Source organism: Syngnathus typhle, linkage group LG2, assembly GCF_033458585.1.
Source record: "Syngnathus typhle isolate RoL2023-S1 ecotype Sweden linkage group LG2, RoL_Styp_1.0, whole genome shotgun sequence".
NCBI lineage: Eukaryota > Metazoa > Chordata > Actinopteri > Syngnathiformes > Syngnathidae > Syngnathus > Syngnathus typhle.
In genome coordinates, this window is record NC_083739.1 from 1577817 (window position 1) to 1593938 (window position 16122).

Below are 16122 nucleotides of genomic sequence, written 5' to 3' on the forward strand. Positions count from 1 at the left end.
ATTTGCAACCTTCCAGAATTTATATCAAGATTTATTTTTGTTCTCCCTTCTGAAATTCACACAGAATGCTGATAAACTATACAAGGGACAGCTTTCGGAGTTCACCCCCCTGTCGTCTATCCACGCCGCTCCCAATGCTGACAGACGCGGTCAAAGTTCTGGCAGCCACAGGAACATGCCTCACCCTACAAGGTCTGAACCTTTCACCAAGAAAGCCATGTTGACGCGCTGGCACAGACCACCGGATTATTGCACCTTCACGCCCCTCCTGGGCTACACTGATGTCAACCGCTCCTCAAAGCTGGGCCACACCTTCAATGGGGCTGGTCCGGAGACCTCGGTGTAATTTATCAGTCAGCAGAATGGATTTCTCTTCAAATGGACCATAAGCTTCAAAGTTAAGCCAATTTATCGCTGGAACATGAAGAGCAGATATGCTTAAGCCAAGTGCAAAGGGTGAAAGTGACCTTCATGACTCAAATCAGGAGCCAAGCATGACACAAAGTGTTGCGGGATGGCTCTGAAGAGGACTACTACATTCCGACAAGGGCTCAAGATTAATATCACTGCGTAGTATAGCTCTTTAATCCTGAAGTGCAATTGGGATTGTCGGGATGTTTTTTGTATTATGACCATTGTCATCTATGCAGAGTGAAATTGTACCTCGATGGACTGAGCAAACATCTCCTTTCAATTTCCTTTCTCACAGGACAAACTGGTCCTGTCTGCGTGCAAACACGTTGTCCCGAAACACTTCATAGGACACACTGCAACAGTGTAAGAAAGTCTCAAGAGGGCAGAGGCCTACGTGTTCCTAGTCTAGCTAGCGTCTAGCATAGAGACATTAGCGTGTGTTTTGCCCCGTGTACAATAGACGTGATACTAGCATGTATGCTGCCAGCACTTGACCTTAGTTGTGCCCCCTTTTTCCGACGCAATCTCCCGCTAGCGGTGGTAGTTGCGCGACTCTATGCTAGCTGCTTACAAATCGCAGTATTGCTCATATTAACCGTAGGTGACATTATGGAGGCTACGGCTGCGCTCTCAATATATTCCTGTGATGGTGATAGAGAAACGTCCTTTTCAGACAGCTAGCGGTGAGGAAAATGAAGCTTCATGTTGTATTCTTTGGCTCCTCTAGATGGCAATGTTGGGTTAAAGTGAGGCTTTTAAGAAATGGCAAGTTCAGCTTTTTGGTGAGCAGTGAGTGAGTGCCATCTAGAGGTCGAAGTAAACACAACAGCGGATTCATGAATCATCTTGAAGCTTCATTTGCCCATTATTACCGTAAAGCCCGTGTATAAAAGATCCCTATGTATTGAATTGCCACGCGCCAGTCTCAACTCTTCTCTTCCTTCCTTCCTTTCTTCCTTTCTTCCTTTCTTCCTTCTTTCCTTCTTTCCTTCTTTCCTTCTTTCCTTCTTTCCTTCCCTCTTTTCCACCTTTCCTCCTTCCTTCCTTCCTTCCTTCCCTCCTTTCCTCCTTCCTTCCTTCCTTCCTCCTTTCCTCCTTTCCTCCTTTCCTCCTTCCTTCCTTCCTTCCTTCCCTCCTTTCCTCCTTTCCTCCTTTCCTCCTTTCCTCCTTTCCTCCTTTCCTCCTTCCTTCCTTCCTTCCTTCCTTCCTTCCTCCCTCCCTCCCTTCCTTCCTTCCTTCCTTCCTTCCTTCCTTCCTTCCTTCCTTCCTTCCTTCACACTCTCCTCCAGTCGTTGTCTCTGGCAATGACGCTGAAGGGCCATCTGACCACCAGCTTGACTTTGCCCAGTTGTCATCTTCACGCTCCAGGATGCCAATAGAAAGTAGTGGGAGAAATGTTGCTCGCCATTGGGCGTCTCTGAAACAAAGCCTTGTTGTCGCCGCCGCTTGGGACGTGTGTAGCTGCTTCCTGTTAGGTGCCTTGTGTAGCTGATATTGCAGCAGGTGAATGTAAACGCATTTCACTCCCGACATCAATCCAAAAAAAAAAGACGTTTGACCACTTGTTTATGATTTTCATTATTTGTAGTTTTTTTTTTTTTTTTTATGTTTTATACGCTGCACATGCAGGAAGACCAATGTTATTTAAATGCAGTCGACCAATGTTACAAACTGTGACTTTCTTTGAGCATCACTATTTGGACTTGCTGTTAGCTTCTGACATAAACATCTACATTTGCATTTTCTCATGTACCTCGAGTTAGGCTGCGGTGGGACTTCAAAGTGTTTTACTATCTGACGACAGTATTGATTTGACACAAATAAAGCCAATTGGGATGGAGAAACCACTTGACAGAGTGTGCGTGTGGGAGAAGAATATGTTCCTTTCTTTCAGCCATCATTTAAAGTCAGAATTTCCTGCAACTCTGCTGTCCTGAATTCTATTTAAGTATTTTTGTGAGCATCATTTATGCTATCAAGCTGTGCTCCAACTTGAGCTGATGAAGCCTTGCCCAGGAGATCTGTTTAAGCTTGAACTTTAAGCTTACTCCAGGTCCCCATAGGAGCAACTAAAACTAATTTAAAATCTAAATTTATGACCTAGCTTTACTAGGCCTATACTCCTGGCTTGATGTAAACCTTGTCTGAAAAACTGGGTCATAATGTTTTTGGTGTGCAATATGGGGGTCTTTTTTATGCTATTTCTAAAATTAATATTACAATTTCCTTTTTTTATATATATTAAAAAGAACCACGTTGGTATATAGAGAAAAGAACAGTACATTTGTTTTAAAAAGAAATGGGCACACTTAACTCGGATGTCAAAGTTATTTTTCTTTCAGGGAAAGGGCCATTAGTCAACCCAAAACTAAATGAATAAACCTTTCTTTCCTCACGCTATTATGCAAATGAATTCTGCTGCAGTTCACCTCATCTCCACTAAGGGGCAGCACAGTAGTACTGTTAAGTCAAAAGGTTTCACGCAGACGTTTGATGAAAGACGAGAAGTGATGCACAAATGTTCTCATTCATCATAACGAACTAAACAAAGTGTAAAAAGAGACTTGAATATGCTTACTGTTCACCCTACAGATTTGAAATACTAATCTGTAAAATATAAAATTCCAGTAAGCCTTTAAAGAATAACGTGGCATTGTTGACTACCAATTTAATGCTCAGTAGCCTACCAATTAAAAAAAAAAAAAGCAGAAGGTAAGGAGGACGTGGCTGACAAATAAATAATGAACACACACATTGACTATAGCATTAAATGGAAGAAGTGTGGGGAGGTCCTCTATTTACGCGTTTTTAAAAATCTATGAACGAGCTGCCAATTTGTGTCAATTTTCCATGAATATTTTCTGACTCTTGTTTTTTTTTTCATAGCCATCATCCTCTTGACCTGAAGCTTGCCATAGTATGCAAGTGCCACCAGAAAATAATAAAAATAATAATAATCTGCTGGTTCTTTTCAAAGTTTTGTCTTTTTGGTTTATCTTCAACAAGAAGAAAACGTCTCCTTTATTGTTCGTCAGGATCCTCGGCATTGACAGCTCCTTTCAAACAAGGGAAATTGTGCAGAAATGTTTTTTCTTCTTCTTCTTCTCTCGGTCTGTTCAAGATTGCCACGTCTTCACTGTCTTGACACACAATAGACTCAGATACCATAGCAGCCAATCTGAGTCTTTTCATCTGAAAGCTGAGGGTGCTGCTCAGTGAGAACAATCTATACCAGGCCTGGCCGACTCTTTTACGTTCGTATCAACATTTGTGATTTTTTATTATTATTATTTTGTGCGTGTTCGCTTCACTTGAGTTCAATATGGTATTTTCGTCAAACGCGCATGCGCATGAGGTGAAACTCCTCAAAGCAGGACGGGGCAAAAACCCATTCCGTTAAACAATTAGTGTCAATTTCGCTGGGGAACAAATGCACAGCTAAACGAAAATATGAAGATAAACCCAGGACGGTTTTTTTTGGGAAAGTTTCTATTTTTAATGATATATCAGACGTCATTAGTGCATTTCAAATCTGCAGCGCCATGCACCCCATGCTAATAAGTTCGATAAGGACTTTCCTGAATTTTCGTAAGCGCAAGTTGGCATTTTGAAAAGTCAAGCAGAAAAACAAGTCCAGTTTTCCCCAAAATTGACGAAGCACACAACGCTTGCATCGTATCTACTGGCTTGGAACATTGCACGGGCTAAAAAGCCATACAATGAAGGGGAGCTCATTAAAAAAAAAAAAAAAAAAGTGACGTTGAAATCTTGTCTCCTGAAAACGACAAACTGAAACGAATTCTATCAGACATCCAACCAAAAGAATTGCTTTGAGTAGCAACAACGGAATACGAGCCAGATTTGAAGAGGATTGTTCAATGCAAGGGATGACACAAGTCATGCATAGTAAGTAAAAAAAAAACAAGAAAAAACGCGATTGTGAATTTGTGGACTTTGTTGAACTGACAGTTTGTGTGTCTGAAACAGTGCACATGATAATGTGCCCATGTGTATGCATTGAATTGTCACATGCAAGGTGCAAAGTATTTCATGGGGTACAGGTTATGAGAACATTGGTCAAGTTTTTTTCACTTATTTAGTATTCATAACTATAACATCGAGATTTTGGTCTCATACAATCCTGACTTTTGTTTGTTGACAAAATAAAGGAATCTGCTTGGTAAGATGATCAACAACAGAAAATCACATTTAACATAAAAACAAGCAAAAAAAACATCACATTCATATTTTAGTAATTTATTAAAAGAAGTCAAGAGAATTTCTTTGCATCGTTTCAGAATCTGCCTTTGTTTTGTTTCAGTGGAACGAGATGGTATTTAATTTAGCTTTTATGAATTAAAGGTTACGTTCTGCTAGGTTTGGAATAAATTCAAAAGCATAATAGCTATATAAATTACAACGCATGATAAAATCCGTAGTACTGAGTACTTTTTTAAAAAAATTTATTCCATGTAAGCGTCTTTGGGTTATTGAAAAGCGCTATATAAATTGAATGTATTATTATTATTATTATTATTACTGCACAGGCATTTAGAGGTATGGACATTTTTAAATGTGTGCTAATTAAAAGTAAATAAATTGTATTACTTGAACAATGTGGTCTTTGGATTACATTACGAACAATACATTTAAAGTAAATAAAAGTAACCCGGATTTTGGCCTCATCATTGCGTGTAGGTTGTAGATGTTTTGAGACACATTGATGTGCAACTTGGGAGGATGTTGCTGGACCAAAATCAGACATGAACCTTTTCACGCTAGATTGGTGGCTTGGTAATGATGGATTTGGTTCCTTGGCTGCAAGCACGTTCTCATCAAAAGGTCAGGTTGAAGCATTTCTCTTCTACAATGGCCAAGTCGATCAATAGTTTGTCTTCTTTGTGCGAATTTCTAGTTTGACTGTGAATGTGAGCGGAAATTCTTTGCGAATTCGTATGCCAGATCAACTTGAATAATGGCGTAGAGGGGCAAGGACACAAGCGCAATAAATGAAGAACGTTGTCGGTGTCGTTTTTTTTTTTGCCACCTCGGCAAGCGAGCCACGTGGCTCACTTGCAATTTTTTTGCCTTTTCACTGATTGATCTTCATAAATTCAACTGTTTGCATATTTTGTTTTGTAACTTACTCTCAGCTATTTGTGCTCATTTTCTATTTTCTGCTCTTTTTCCAAAAGACAGGCTCAAAGGAAACTAGTTCATTTAGTTAGTTAATTAGTATCAGACAATGGAATTAGAATATTGCGGAATGTTCCTACTCTGAGTGATTACAGGTTTATTTCAATGTTCTGGAAATATTCTCTGCACTTTTGTGGTCCCAGGTTATGTCGCAATGTTGCAAGGCCATGTTGGCCGTGTTCAGCAGATGACAAGTCGTTGTGTTTGTCTTCACACTCGAGGTCGTCCGTGGTGGAGTGAATACCGCAAAGAAATTCTGTCTCAAGGAAGAAAGAGAGAAAAGAAAGGAAGGAAGGAAGGAAGGAAGGAAGGAAGGAAGGAAGGAAGGAAGGAAAGAAGGAAGGAAGGAAGGAAGGAAGGAAGGAAGGAAGGAAAGAAGAAAGAAAGAAAGAAAGAAAGAAAGAAAGAAAGAAAGAAAGAAAGAAAGAAAGAAAGAAAGAAAGAAAGGAAGGAAGGAAGGAAGGAAGGAAGGAAGGAGGGAAGGAAGGAAGGAAGGAAGCAAGGAAACAAGGAAACAAGGAAGAAAGGAAGGAAGAAAGAAAGGAAGGAAGAAAGGAAGGAAGGAAGGAAACAAGGAAACAAGGAAGAAAGGAAGGAAGAAAGAAAGGAAGGAAGAAAGGAAGGAAGAAAGGAAGGAAGAAAGGAAGGAAGGAAGAAAGAAAGAAAGGAAGGAAGAAAGGAAGAAAGGAAGGAAGGAAGAAAGGAAGGAAGAAAGGAAGAAAGAAAGGAAAGGAAGAAAGAAAGGAAAGAAGGAAAGAAGGAAGGAAGGAAAGAAGGAAGGAAAGAAGAAAGGAAAGAAGAAAGGAAAGAAGAAAGGAAGAAAGGAAGGAAGGAAGGAAGGAAGAAAGGAAGAAAGGAAGAAAGGAAGAAAGGAAGGAAGAAAGAAAGAAAGGAAGAAAGGAAGAAAGGAAGGAAGAAAGGAAGGAAGAAAGGAAGGAAGAAAGGAAGGAAGAAAGGAAGGAAGAAAGGAAGGAAGAAAGGAAGGAAGAAAGGAAGGAAGAAAGGAAGGAAGAAAGGAAGGAAGAAAGGAAGGAAGAAAGGAAGGAAGGAAGGAAGGAAGGAAGGAAGAAAGGAAGGAAGAAAGGAAGAAAGGAAGGAAGAAAGGAAGAAAGAAAGGAAGAAAGAAAGGAAGGAAGAAAGGAAGGAAGGAGGGAAGGAAAGAAGGAAAGAAGGAAAAAAGAAAGGAAGAAAGAAAGGAAGAAAGGAAAGAAGGAAGGAAGGAAGGAAGGAAGGAAAGAAGGAAGGAAGGAAGGAAGGAAGGAAGGAAGGAAGGAAAGAAGGAAAGAAGGAAAGAAGGAAAGAAGGAAAGAAGGAAAGAAGGAAAGGAAGGGTACAGCGCACACACTCGCTCGCGCATGATGTCCGACCGACCGGGTCAAAGACGATGCTTCTGTGGCGACTCACTTCCATAATGTGTTCCTGTGGCGAAGGAAAGAGAGAGAGAGCGAAAGAGAGGAAAAGGAGCGAGCGAGCGAGCACTTTCGTGGCCTCCTATTGTCACGCACCCTGCAAGAGCTTTTAGTCTTCGCCTCTAACTTATCGGCCCGGCGGCCGCATGGGGAGGACAGTGCAGAAGTGTGTACGGGTGGGGGTGAGGGGCAAGCGGTCCTGTCAAGTGGAAGCTGGCGCTGAGAGGTCAAAGCTTCAGTCGATCAAACCACCTCCAAGTCTTGTCTCTTCTTTTCATGGCTGGGACCACTTCTCATCTGCACCATTGATCTGCATCAGACGATAGCTACTGTTCAAATCTTTACTGCTCAAGTGTGTGTTTAAAGTCACACACACACACACACAGACAATCAATGAAGCACCATTTCCTTCCAGAAAACCTGCAATTTAATCTAAAGGAGTTACAGTTTTTTTCCATGTATAATGCGCAAAATTTAACTAATTTATTGTCCTAAAATCTGGGGTGCGCATTATACATGGGTACAACTTTTTTTTTTTTTAATCCGGATATCATACGGAGGCCGCCATTACAGATGCGCTTTCTTCTCTGCTGTTCACTTCAACCACGCCCCATACGAAGACAATGCTCTGGTATCAGACGCTTGCTCGATCACCTGCTCGTTTGCTGTCTGTCACAATGTACCCTACACTAATCCGAAACATTTCTTTGCTATCGAGTTTGCTAGCGCATGCGCAGTGATACTGACCGGCAGAATAATATCCGCTTGTTCCCAAAGATGATCTTTTTTCTGAAATCATTTTACGTTCACGGACTTAAGTAGGGGTCAAAATTTGGGTGCGTATTATACATGGGTACAGGCTTTTTTCCAGCATCGACATGCCATTTTTAGGGTGCGTATTATACATGGGGGCGCATTATACACGGAAAAAAACGGTAATTAACCAATATTTCAATCATTCATTTATTAGAATGATGCCACAAACAGTTATTTTCTCAAATCTACAATCGTGACAGATGACTCTTTGCCCGACACGAGGAAATTCCGCGGCCATGATTTAAAAAAAAATCATAAGAGGACAAACAGAAGTTGGAGTGAAAATAGACGACAAACTAAAAACAATATAAAGTCATGATATGGATGGGCTTTTTAAAAATTTTATTTATAGTCCTCTCTGCTAATGAACGGTTGCTAAAAACATATAAGAACCTGTCCGTGACACTGGTAGAATTGATCTGGATGTATATTAGGCTGATTGACAGCTGATCAAAATAAACCAGTTAATACCAAAGACGCGTACAATTGAGTCATCGGCATGGGATGCCACGGGTGCCATGGTGCAGCTCTGAAGGCTTTCCAAGCTTCACAGTGGCAAGGTAACGTCCTGGACACTTTCTTCATTTTTTTCCACGCTCGATTACGTGGCTTATTCTCTCCATCTCGCCATGGGTGAAGATGCTGATGCAACCATCTGCAAGCTTCTTCTGCATCTCACCCGCCTCCTCTTTCTCCTCCCCCTCATCCCTTTCCTCACCTATGCCCCCTCATTTGTCATGATCTCATCCTTCTCTTGTCCTACTCATGGCCTTGATGCCCTCTGCTGTTTTATTTATTAATTTATTTATTTTTTATGTTTTCATTCCAACTTCCTGTTTGTCTGACACTTTCTCTTTGTACCTTTTAATCAGTCATGGAATGCGCGATGAGCCTCGAGCTAATCCCATGCCTAAAGCACCTTAGCAACGCTCACTAAAAGAATTTGGTGGGAGCCAAGCGCACACGCACACACACACACACACACACACACACACACACACGCACACACACACACGAAGGAAACATGAACAACAGCCCCCTATTGGCAGAAAGTGGTTTCTGGGATGCACTAATACATCTTCAAATGTGTTTTTTAAAGCGTTTTGAGCGTCTCTGTGGTGGGATGATAACACCCCGGCAGTTAAAGGACGGATGCTTCCATTGTGTTTGGGCACGGCTAGCCTCTTCCTACCGTGCCGCATCACTCGCCGTCTCCATCGTTTTCTTTTCTGCTTAAAAAGTTTGCGTCGCAACAACTAGCTGCACGACTAGCGGAAAGTTGCAATTCCTCATCGAATAGAGGATGTTTCCTCACAGTTGTGATCTGTTTGTCTACTTTACCGTATTTTCCGGACTATTAGGCGCACCGTCAATGAATGGCCCATTTTAAAACTTTGTCCTTATATAAGGCGCGCCGGACTATAAGGCATTCAGAGCAGCCTCTGATTTTAGAAAAGCATGCAATCAGTACTGCATGGTGTTTGTAGACTCGATATTACCGTATTTTCCGGACTATAAGGCGCACCGGACTATAAGGCGTACCTTCAATGAATGGCCCATTTTAAAACTTTGTCCTTATATTAGGCGCACCGGACTACAAGGCGCACCATTAATGCATCATGTCAGATTTTTAATCCAAATCAAATTATTCTCCATTTTATCTTTTTTATTTCAACTTCAGACGGAACAAATTACTTTCTAATCACAAAATAATGATCCATAGTCTTTTTGATTCATGATTCATCGTCTTCAGCGGGCCACTTATGATTGATTTCATGACACAATGCTTCGGGCCAGTTTAAATTTAGGAATTTGGTCCATATATAAGGCGCACCAGACTATAAGGCGCACTGTCGGGTTTTGAGAAAATGTTTGGTTTTTAGGTGCGCCTTATAGTCCGAAAAATACGGTACATTTAGCCATATTATTTACTCATGTGCCTTTTCGCCTTTTGCTCATTTTGTTTCCACGTGTTCTTATCATCCCGGTTTTGGAGCCTACTTGATGATTATTTGCTTTACTAGCGACATTTTTTTGGGCACTGCCCATTGCCCACCCAAGTCTGTCCCTGACACTATCAAATCACACTTTGCAGTGCCTTCAAATGCAGATCTACAGTCAGTACGTTTTGGTCACATGATCGGTATTTGTCCACCATTTTGAAATGTTTGAGATTCGTCGGCTTAGCTCAGCTTGAAAATAGACAGTGCTGTCCGGGCCATATCGGGCCCCTGGGCCTTGGGTTTGACACCTATCATTTATGGCTCAAACATTATTTTCGTGTCCGGGTGAGGGATGTCAGAAGGGCAGAGATTGGCTTTAGGGAAATACTCTGAGGTCAGACACAATTGTATCATGCTGTCATTGTGCGTGTGGGCGTGTGTGTGTGCGTGTTTGAGTACTGTTTGGGTAAAACAATATGCTAATCTCTGGCATGGAGTAGAGGGATTTGTTGTATAAAAAGGAGCGAGAGACGGGCATGCTTGTTAGCGATAGCTTGGCTGAAGATTCCCACACACACACACACACCCACCTCACTGATCCACTTATGGACAGTGAGTCTATTTTGTCGTGTGTGTGTGTGAGAATGTGGATGCTGCATGCTAAATTGTAAAATCTCCTCTGACCAGGTGACTCCGCCCCACTACACACACACACACACACACACACACACAAAGTTGCATCCTGGCAACCTGGTCACCCATTGATTATAATGATGGTGTGCATAAGGTTGACCTTTGTAACCTTAAAGCAGCCAAAGCTTAAAAGGCCAAATAATAGATCATCTTATGTTCTCCACCCAATAATCAACCTTCAGTTGACACTTTTTGATGAACTACTTTTCAACAGAGAACATGTAACATACACAAATGCACGCCCCCCCCCCCCCCCCCCCCCCCTCACATTGCATGTCAAACAGCACCTAATTCTCGTGCACTCAGCGGTGATTGGCACTAATTGAGCTGTGTTTATGATGGCCACGGCGATGGGAGGTCGCAGAGACTTGTCACCTGCAGTCTGTAAGTGACACACTGTGATGGTTCACTGGCCTTGGGGCTGGCAGGGGACCTTTTAACTCCAGTGATTAGCCTGAGCCTGAGTTGCTGTGATAATTATGCCACATTTCTTGTTTCTCTTTACTCTGGCGCTCTTTTCCCCCCTCTCTGAGCTGAAATGTTGTTGCAGGTAATTGCTCCTGCACTTACAAGTGGCTTTGAGCTCGCCCGTCACCGCAATATTAATTTTTTTTTGAAGTAGCTACGCTTGTTTACACCTTTACTATAGCTAATTTCTACTTGGAGTATTGTAGTTTTTCATTAACGACGGCCATTCGAGAACATAATACTAAGTGGCATGCATTTGCAGCTCAGGCAATTTATCTACTCCGGTAAAGAACCGTAATATATAGATATAGCTATCTACACTACCGTTCAAAAGTTTGGGGTCACAAAATTGTTTGGGTGACCCCAAACTTTTTAACGGTAGTGTATATATTTATTTAGATAATTATTTATAGATTATATATATAATCTTCTGTGTAAAAAATCTTATAATATATATGTATACTTATATTCATAGATTATATATAATCTTTTATATATTATATATATATATATTATATATAAAATATAAGATATAATTTATAATATTTAATTCATAATATTTTATTATAATAATATTTACACTACCGTTCAAAAGCTTGGGGTCACCCAAACAATTTTGTGACCCCGAACTTTTGAACGGTAGTGTATATCATGTGGCAAAATGGCCGCCCCCTGAGATGAAAAACACTGGTGAATTTTCTATCCTAGTCTTCAATGAATTTTGAGGTAACATTAGAGCCCAGTTTGCATTTTTTTTTAAATAAAAACCAAACTAAATGGATTTTTTTTAAATTTAAAATTCAGTCAATTCCATGCCTAAATAACTGGTGAGCTTTTTCATTTTAAAGCCAGTGCAACTTAATGTCAGTGACTGCTGAGGGATAACAATTCATTTCATGGCAAGACCTTATTTCTCCATTTGCATCTTGCTGACAAATAGTTGAAATGATCATTATTGTGAAATATATTGAAACACAACAACCACAACAACGAGACCGTCACCTGAGCAATTTAAGGAAACTAAATAACGTGTTAAAATGGGATAAATCGAAGCCGCGCAATTTGTAACTCCCCATGCAAAATGTACAGATCTATAAATAGAACAAAAGCTAACCAATATTATGTTGAGGTGAGTCACACTCTACTCATCATCAAATGAACAACTAAAATAATACGGTTGCACAAGTGTGCACACCCTCTCGGAACTGGGGCATACGGCTCTGTTCAAACTTACCCAGTCACTTGATTGTTCATGTGTCCATTACTTCTGCTTTCACTCATTCATTTGTCATTTACATCCACACTCAATGTGGTATTCATAATTCTTTTGCAATTCATCATGGTTTTGGCCCATCAGTAACTCCCCAGTGCCCATGTAAGCAGATGGTGCAAGATGATTATAGGTCCCCTGGGGAGATTTGGGGGGGGGGGGGGGGGCGCTCCCTAATTGATTGTCATGACAGGCTCTAATTGAATAAAACAACGTGTTGGAACAACACTCGCTGCACTCCATTTGATGTTTAGTGACTTGGTTAAACCCCGTCAAGGCGGCCGCAACTACCCGGTTTAGCGAGTTTGAAACCAATCGAGACTGGGAGCCTCTCCGATGGTGCATTCTGATGGTGACTCGATGCCGTGAAGGTCTCATGTTGAAAATGGTCATGCTGTTTTGAAAGACAACAGAGACTGAGGCGACTGTGTCGTGGAGGGAGTCAGGCAGCGAGCAGCTCCAATAGTTAGGAGCAGGTTGAGGGATGAGGAGGGGGTTCTTGGATTAGGAGGCTGGAAAATGGTTAAAACGTGTAATTGCACGATAAGGCCCCCTCATGAAGAATTTGCCTGCCCCGTTGCTATTTTCAATGGCGGCCCCGCTAATCTCCCCGCGCCACATTCGGTCTTGTGCAATCGGCCCCCCCCCGTAATCTCCCGTGACAGGACGGCGTCCAACGACGGAGGAGAAGGGGGGGAATATGCATAGGAGTGATAAACTGATTACCATGATCCATGTTTAGGACAGGAAGAACATGCAGGCATGCATGGTCCATATGTGAATCCTACGCTGAGTGGGAAGAGATGCCTGACGTCAGCAGACAAAGACACCATTTGATGACATCACTGAAAATTTAGGAGGAAGCTGGGAAACATTTCACTCATGTTTGTCATGAGACAAATTTAGGTGCTACTTCAACCTTGAGTAAGTCTTTTAAGGAAAGCACAATATTGTGGTACACAGTAATCCTTTGGTTCGTTTATCGCGCCTTCAGTCCATCGTGGAATTTTTTCCAAATTAAAAAAAAAAAATTCAAAATAAATATACAAAAGTTGTTATAATAATAAAAGAGTTCTAAAAGAGTTTTGCTGCATATACAATACATATGTCACACACACACACGTATCATATTATATTATTTATATATTATTTTCTGTCTACGTATTAATATAGTATTTACATGTTTGAAGCTATTATTTAATGTTCCAATGTTAACATAATGCACTTATATGGTTTAATATACACATTGATACACAAAAAAGGTTATGTTAAAAATGAGAGAGTGACATATACTTTGCGGATTTTCACATATCGCGGGTGGTCTTGGAACCAATTATCCGCGATTACTGTATACTTCATATTTGAAAACTTTAATCACCAAATAGGCCGTCAATAAAGGGGGGGGGGGGGGGGGGTAGGTGCAAACAAGGTTATTATTCCAGAAGTTTAAGCAGAAAGAAGAGAACTGATATAGCCTGACTCACTTGCAAGAGCTGACTCCAGGAGTCCATGTGTCCCTGAAACTCATACTATAAAATTAGATGATGATTGTGCACAGCAAAGAAGTCCCAGAGCAGGGAGGGAAACATCTGCAAAGTAGCTGAGCCTTGGAACGTAGCATGTGATCAGCAAACGCATTGATAAAAGCCAAATGATTTGTTCCAGATCAAGTGGCATCATTTCGATCCGAATAATCTTTTAGCCTGTTTTGAACTGACCTGCAAAGTATGACATTTTGCAATTCTTTCTCAGTTATTGCCTTTATTTTCTCATTTCAATTTTTGGGGAGCAACCGGATTTGCTGTGCTGAAACTGAAAGTTTTGTGCCACGTGTAGTATTAATTGTTATGGCGTTATCTCAACACAGACAGTAAAACTTTCTCACTTTCATCTGGTGACGGAGCTGTTCAGTTTTTTTTTTTTTTTTTGAATGAAGGTGCAACACTGCCACACTCAGCCAATCATTTTAAAATGATCATGCCTCCCTAATTATTTGATGTACAACCTTGTGCTATTTACTGATTTCTAATGAAACAATCCAAAATAATTCATTATTAAATAAGTAGCCATTTTTTTCAATTGATTGAGAACAAATAATAAATCGTCAAATTTGCTATGAATCTTTAAATGGCAAGTAATAATCAATGAAACTGTGCAGTGCGAATTTCCTCGAATAATGAGAAAATGATTAATAAAATCACATTTATTAATAGAGACCAACCATGCAGCATTGATATAGAAATGTATTCGGTTATTAAATCTCATAGCAACCACAACAGATAACTGATAAATAAATAAACATTTATAGAGGGGTTTATTTCCATTTTTTTTTCCCCCGAAAAAAAAAAAAAAAAAAAGGCCAGTCGCAGAATGAGCCCAAGAAGCGCTATTTGGTTTTCGCTCAAGGAAATGTAGGTCACTATATTGTTGTCAGAAAATTTTGGGAAGGTGGCGGTGCATGGGGAATGGAGAAAGAACAGGCGTCCTGCCAACAAGCTCCATCCCCCCCCCTCCCCACATCATTCCCGAAGACCCCTCTTGGCGCTCACACTCAAAAGCATGCACCCCCTTTCGCATACAGATCGATCAAACACTTGTCAACTAACTCGTTTCCCAAGCAACAAGTCTGCTCAGTGGCCAGTTAGCAATGACCTTGATGACACCGAGAATTCAGATTGCTGAGGTTATGACGTCATATTACCATTAAGAAATGCGAACGGAACTAAAGAGCTGGCTTAAGGCCATGCTTGCAATGCTCTTATTAAAGCTCCAACATTGAAATATATCATTGAAATAATAAATACATTTGTATTAATGGCTTAGTTGTTCGGTTAAAGTAAATAGAAAGCAAAGCTTTATGGGAATGCGGTCAACTTGCACGTGTCTTTTATTGTGCATACAAGAGAATGAAGAAAAAATATCAGACGGCAAAATTGTAACATTTGAAGTGCCAGTAAATGTTATAGAAACCATAAGAATCATGAGTTATAATAATGATGACATGAAAACTGCATGTGTTCAAATGTAAAATACAAAATAATCTTACGTGTATAAGAAAATGTTATTACCCAATTCACTTTTGTCATATATATAAATATATATATATATATATATATATATATATATATATATATATATATAATATATATATATATATATATATATCGCGGGACATTTTGTTCTGCAAGCAACATTTTCTGTAAACGAGGCATAGCTTCACTTTCATTTTCATTTGGCGCAATCCACTTCCATTTTGTGGCAAAAATAAATAACCCATGTGGTGTGAAAAATACTTTGAAAATTGAGATGGAAAAATCGAGTTTCTCCTTCTTCTGACAATACGGTTGCATAACGCGCTTTCAATAGGCATATTTATTCACTATAAACCACAATGACAACAACAAAATCAAATCAGCACCGACCGAAGTACAAGGAATAAAACTTGAAATCAATTGATATTGCTTCCTGGAAAGTTTTTTTTTCCTTCAGAACACGATTTGTACGCCTTTTCGTTTAGCTACTAAACATTCAGCGTCTGAAATTCCACAAAAGCGTCAAAAAAAAACTCTTATAATGCAGCCGACTTGGAGGATTATAATTTAAACCGTGCGAAAACTTGGCAACATGAGCACAAATAAATTAGCGTGAGCGTTCTGTCGCTTGGCCAGACAAAAGAAGAAAAGATTTGGGGAGCTGGGGAGAAAAAAAAAAAAAAAAAACTTCGTTCAAGGTGATTGCATTTTCATGGCGCCTTAGTTTACACGCGACCGGTAGCGGCCCACTACCCCTTGGACTTTTTCGTTGAGGTTTAGTGCTTCTAAACCGCTCAATTTAAATGTGCGTCAGGGGTACCGTCCCGTTCACGTGGGCGCTGCTCCCCGTGTAGTGCTGCGTGTGGAGCACGTGCAGGCGC

General features: G+C 40.5%; 2 protein-coding genes across 4 annotated transcripts in view; one reads left to right on the top strand and one right to left on the bottom strand.

The window, feature by feature from the left end:
- Positions 1 to 2290, top strand: part of atp11a (ATPase phospholipid transporting 11A) — a 28157-nt gene extending 25867 nt beyond the window's left edge. For 2 of the 3 annotated variants that reach the window (XM_061271893.1, XM_061271897.1), the window contains exon 31: positions 65 to 205. Coding sequence is in view for 1 of the 3 variants with exons in the window: in XM_061271892.1 (XP_061127876.1) it covers positions 65 to 346 (282 nt within the window). In the remaining 2 variants the exon portion in view is untranslated. Of the gene's footprint in view, positions 1 to 64 lie in introns of all 3 variants that reach the window. The other variant, XM_061271892.1, reaches the window with a different exon arrangement.
- A 13750-nt stretch (positions 2291 to 16040) lies between these two features.
- sox1b (SRY-box transcription factor 1b) overlaps positions 16041 to 16122 on the bottom strand; it is a 1098-nt gene continuing 1016 nt past the window's right edge. Inside the window, 1 exon segment of the mRNA XM_061271750.1 lies at positions 16041 to 16122. This exon segment is cut by the window's right edge and continues 206 nt beyond it. Coding sequence (XP_061127734.1) covers positions 16041 to 16122 — 82 coding nt within the window.